This window comes from Morone saxatilis, unplaced genomic scaffold (genome assembly GCF_004916995.1).
Source record: "Morone saxatilis isolate NCDOM2014 unplaced genomic scaffold, NCSU_SB_2.0 Contig18, whole genome shotgun sequence".
NCBI classification, from domain to species: Eukaryota; Metazoa; Chordata; class Actinopteri; family Moronidae; genus Morone; species Morone saxatilis.
Genome location: NW_023339740.1, coordinates 23258016 through 23261778, shown reverse-complemented (window position 1 = coordinate 23261778; position 3763 = coordinate 23258016). Strand labels below are relative to the sequence as shown.

At 42.9% G+C, this 3763-nt stretch overlaps 1 protein-coding gene across 1 annotated transcript in view; it reads left to right on the top strand.

Moving 5' to 3' along the window:
* Window positions 1–1056: 1056 nt before the first annotated feature.
* The window catches only part of eif4g3a (eukaryotic translation initiation factor 4 gamma, 3a), a gene marked incomplete in the record, with an annotated part of 46825 nt that continues 44118 nt past the window's right edge, over window positions 1057–3763 (top strand). Inside the window, 1 exon segment of the mRNA XM_035661290.1 lies at window positions 1057–1250. Coding sequence (XP_035517183.1) covers window positions 1090–1250 — 161 coding nt within the window.

The window sequence follows — 3763 nt, the reverse complement described above, 5'->3', positions numbered from 1 at the left end:
TTTCTGTCTCATGTCCATTATTTGTTCACAGAATCTGCACACACACATCTTTATGTGACTAGCTTCATATAGTGCCTAAATAACTGTCTCATATTTGATTATATTACTCAACCAATCTGTAAATCTGATAGGAAATTGTCTAACTTGCAGATGCGAATCAGCCTGAAGAACAGTAGATGGCGCTAGTAACACACAAGTGTATGTTACAGTCCTGCAGCTGGTGCAGACCATGAAGTAAACTAATATCTAAATATTGGATGTGAAGCCTTTTTGGGGGCATGCATAAACGCAAATTACTAGAAACATCTGTGCAACTTGATGTAATTAAGAATATTTCATGTTTATAGTTTTCCTTCTTAATATATTAATATATTTTTAGCGACATGTTCTTGCTTTATAGACTCATTTTATTGACTACGCTTGAGAATGTACAACCAAAATGATTTAAATTAAATAAATAAATAAATTCCAAAGTAATTGTTCTGTCAGACACATGGAAACCGGAGCCATGCGTTGTAGTGGGTTTGATAGTAGGTGAGTTGATTAGCCGAGCGAATCCGTAACTGGCCGAGAATCGCCGAATCATCTGTCCTGCCCGGACTGCTGGAAGCGGCCGCAACGCCATGTTGGCGAAGTCTCTCATCTCTGTGAGGAAAAAATGATAGAAAACACACTTGTCGAGAAGAAAAGGTAGATCGCCGAGGGAGGTCGAAGATCGTGGCGATTATTTATTTTGAAAAAGAAACGAAACCGAGCCGGATCCGCAGAGGTTCCGGACGGGCGAGGGAGGCTAAACCTCCCACCGTCCCCATGAATAGCACCGCTGATCCGAACAGCGACTTTCCATGAAAAAAAAAAAGACGTTTGTGTCGCTATTTGAGCTTCGTTATCCCAGTTCGTTAAAGGGGATTTGGGGCCTGCTTCAAGAATCCGCTCCGCTTGCTCCATGCACGCAAGCTAAGCGCTGTTTGTATCAGTATTTATTAAGATATTGTTTTTTAATTTGTTGAGAATTTTAATTTTTTGAAAATTTTTTTTTTTTTTTTTTTTTTTTTTTTTTTTTTTTTTTTTTAATTTTATTTCTCTGCGATGAGTTTGCCACCGAAAGTGGTCCCGAAACCCGCCGCTGTCGCAGTTAGCGGACCTGGAAGTGGCCCCTCTCCGTCGAGCCAACTGCGGGCTACCCTGACCTCCGTGTCTCTGCCGCCGGGAGCCCCGACAGCTCCTCAGCCCGGCGCTGTACCGCCTCAGTATCCTTCTTTAACCTGGGTATGGACGTGTGATTGTAATGCATTTTCACCGCTTTCCCTTTGTTTGACAGCAACACACACATTGCAGTTTTGTTATTTTATTAGAGATATAATTTATATGTATATATATATATATATATATATCGGTTGGATGCGGGGATGATGGTTTCGTTTGGAGGGGAGGGGACAATTAGCTAAGTGTGCTAACATTAGCTTCTGATGCCGGTTGGTGAAGCTAACGGAAATGTCAGTTGGGTTTTTTTTTTTTTTCTGTGCAGTTCGCGGCTCGCTGTTTAAATATAGTTATCAGTGATTAACCGGCTGTCATTTGAACACAGCGGCTGTATATTTTAAGCGATAGACGAGGTGTCGTTTATTTGGCGATATGTAAAAGCTCCGTTACCGGCAAGCTATCAGGCTTTTACCGGTTACCGGCTTTGTTCAGTTGTCGGTGTCGGTTAGCAGAGGTGCGTTAGCCTGGATATCGGCAGCCGCGACGCAGAGCAGCAAACTGCTTCATCCATTTCAGGGAGATATCACTTGATAACGGGGGCGAACAGTAGCCCCGTACAAGGCCCGATTTATGGGAATTGCACCTTTTATTTATTATTATTATTTACCCCCCCCCGCTACCGTTTCACGTAACATTAGCTGGCTTTTTGAAGGGGTGTTTCTCCGCAGCTTTGACAGGCCTGTCGGGGCTTTCGGCTCTCAGGATGACAGCCTGCAGGAAAGTTAATAACTGTCTGCTTTCACGACAATTGAAGGCATGTTTTGATTTAAACAGTTGAAAATCGATAGTACACTATTAGTAATCCTTCGTGGTCCGTCTCCAACTATCTAACCCACATTGTAAAGTCATTCCACCTCCTTTTTTGTTTTGTTTTTTTGTTTTTTTTCTCGCTGGCATTGCTCCAAAATAAACCTTTTTCACCTTTTGAGTTTTACCCAGACATGAAGCAGTGTTACTCTACCCTACTTTTGGTGGAGTGGAGTCACAGTGGTTATGTCACCTCCTGTTTTATTTACAGCATGGTGGCAGTAGTGTGAGGCAGAGGATTAGGTTGACGTCTCCTGCCCGCCAGTGGCTCAGAGTTGTGTCTTTTGTGATGTGACAGCCTCTGTTGTGGCTCATCTTTGGGGCGTGATGTCTCAACCTGATTTCCTGCCACCCACTATCACAGCCGCCCTGTGTTTCTGACATCTGTAAGGGGCAGTGAGAAGCTGGTAATGTCAGGTGGTGGTGGTGTTTGTTTTTTTTTTTGCTTACAGTGTGTTTTGTAATGTTTTTGAGTCGGTGGAGGAAATCGAACACAACGCAGAAGATAATTAACTCTCTATCTGTTGTGAAATGTCCTCTTTTGACTTTCCAGGCTTTTTTGAAAATTTGCTTAACCTACTTTCGGCTGTGTGATATTCAGAGTCTACCGGTTCAGTGCGGAGCTGCACCCACTTCATTTACTCAGCGACTGACTTTGTTTAAAGCACAGCTCCACATAACAACAAGTAAAATAATGGCAGATATTTCTGTTTTAAAGTGTTGGACGTCACACCCCTTTGGCGTAATTGATCACTCTTGCTTATCTGATTCTTTAACACTGACTTATTTTGCCTAACATAGCTAAATTACTGACCCCTCCTGATGAAGTTGTGGCTATTGATCCACTAAAGTAGGAGTTCCTGTGTTAAATGTACAGGGACAAACCTGAGTCAGACACACATAAAGCACAAAAGCAGGTTACTTCCCAGGCACATTCCCGTTGCTATAGATTTTAAACGTCATTAGGAGATTAGAGTTAGCCCGGCTGATTAACTGCATTGTGAAAGAATGCGTTCATGGGTCGCAGATATTATCCCGAACGCTTGTTCAATTAAAGTCAATCCAAAACATCCAATACTCGGACAACGGAGGGTGCACGGAGGGAAATTAGCACCAGCAAAAAGCTTGTAAAATATGAAAGTGGCAGGTAGATTTGAGCACGCAATGACTTACTTACTACTTACTGTCGGAGTTATTGAGTTCCCCAAGCTAATGTACTTTTAATTCAATCCGGTACAACAGCTGTGCAGTAACGCCTACTTTTATAAAGTTTATCATGTTAGTGTTGGTGACAGTGTGTTGCCATTTTGGGGGTTTAAAGTTCGCGGTTGTGTTGAATTTAATTGGATTTTGTTGACTGTCTTATATTAAAGTAAGATTTTTTTTAACCTTTTCTTGCCTTACATTAACCGTCTGTGTAGCAGGTGGGAGTCTGCTTCGTCCTGGGACCTCTGTGTAATTTACAATATCCCCCAGAAGGTCCCTGGACCCTGTTCGAGACAGCATTGAACTAGACTGAATTTATGTTCACATCTACATGAAAACAGACCCTCAGAGTGTCGCTGCTCGTCTGACCCCTCACCTCTCTGGACCTCTGAGGTCAGGAGTGTGTCACGCTCTGTCTGGGCTCCTGGTGCATGGGAATTCCCACTTTGTTGGTGTTTGTGTAGCCCTGAGATGCACGGAGGGGTTT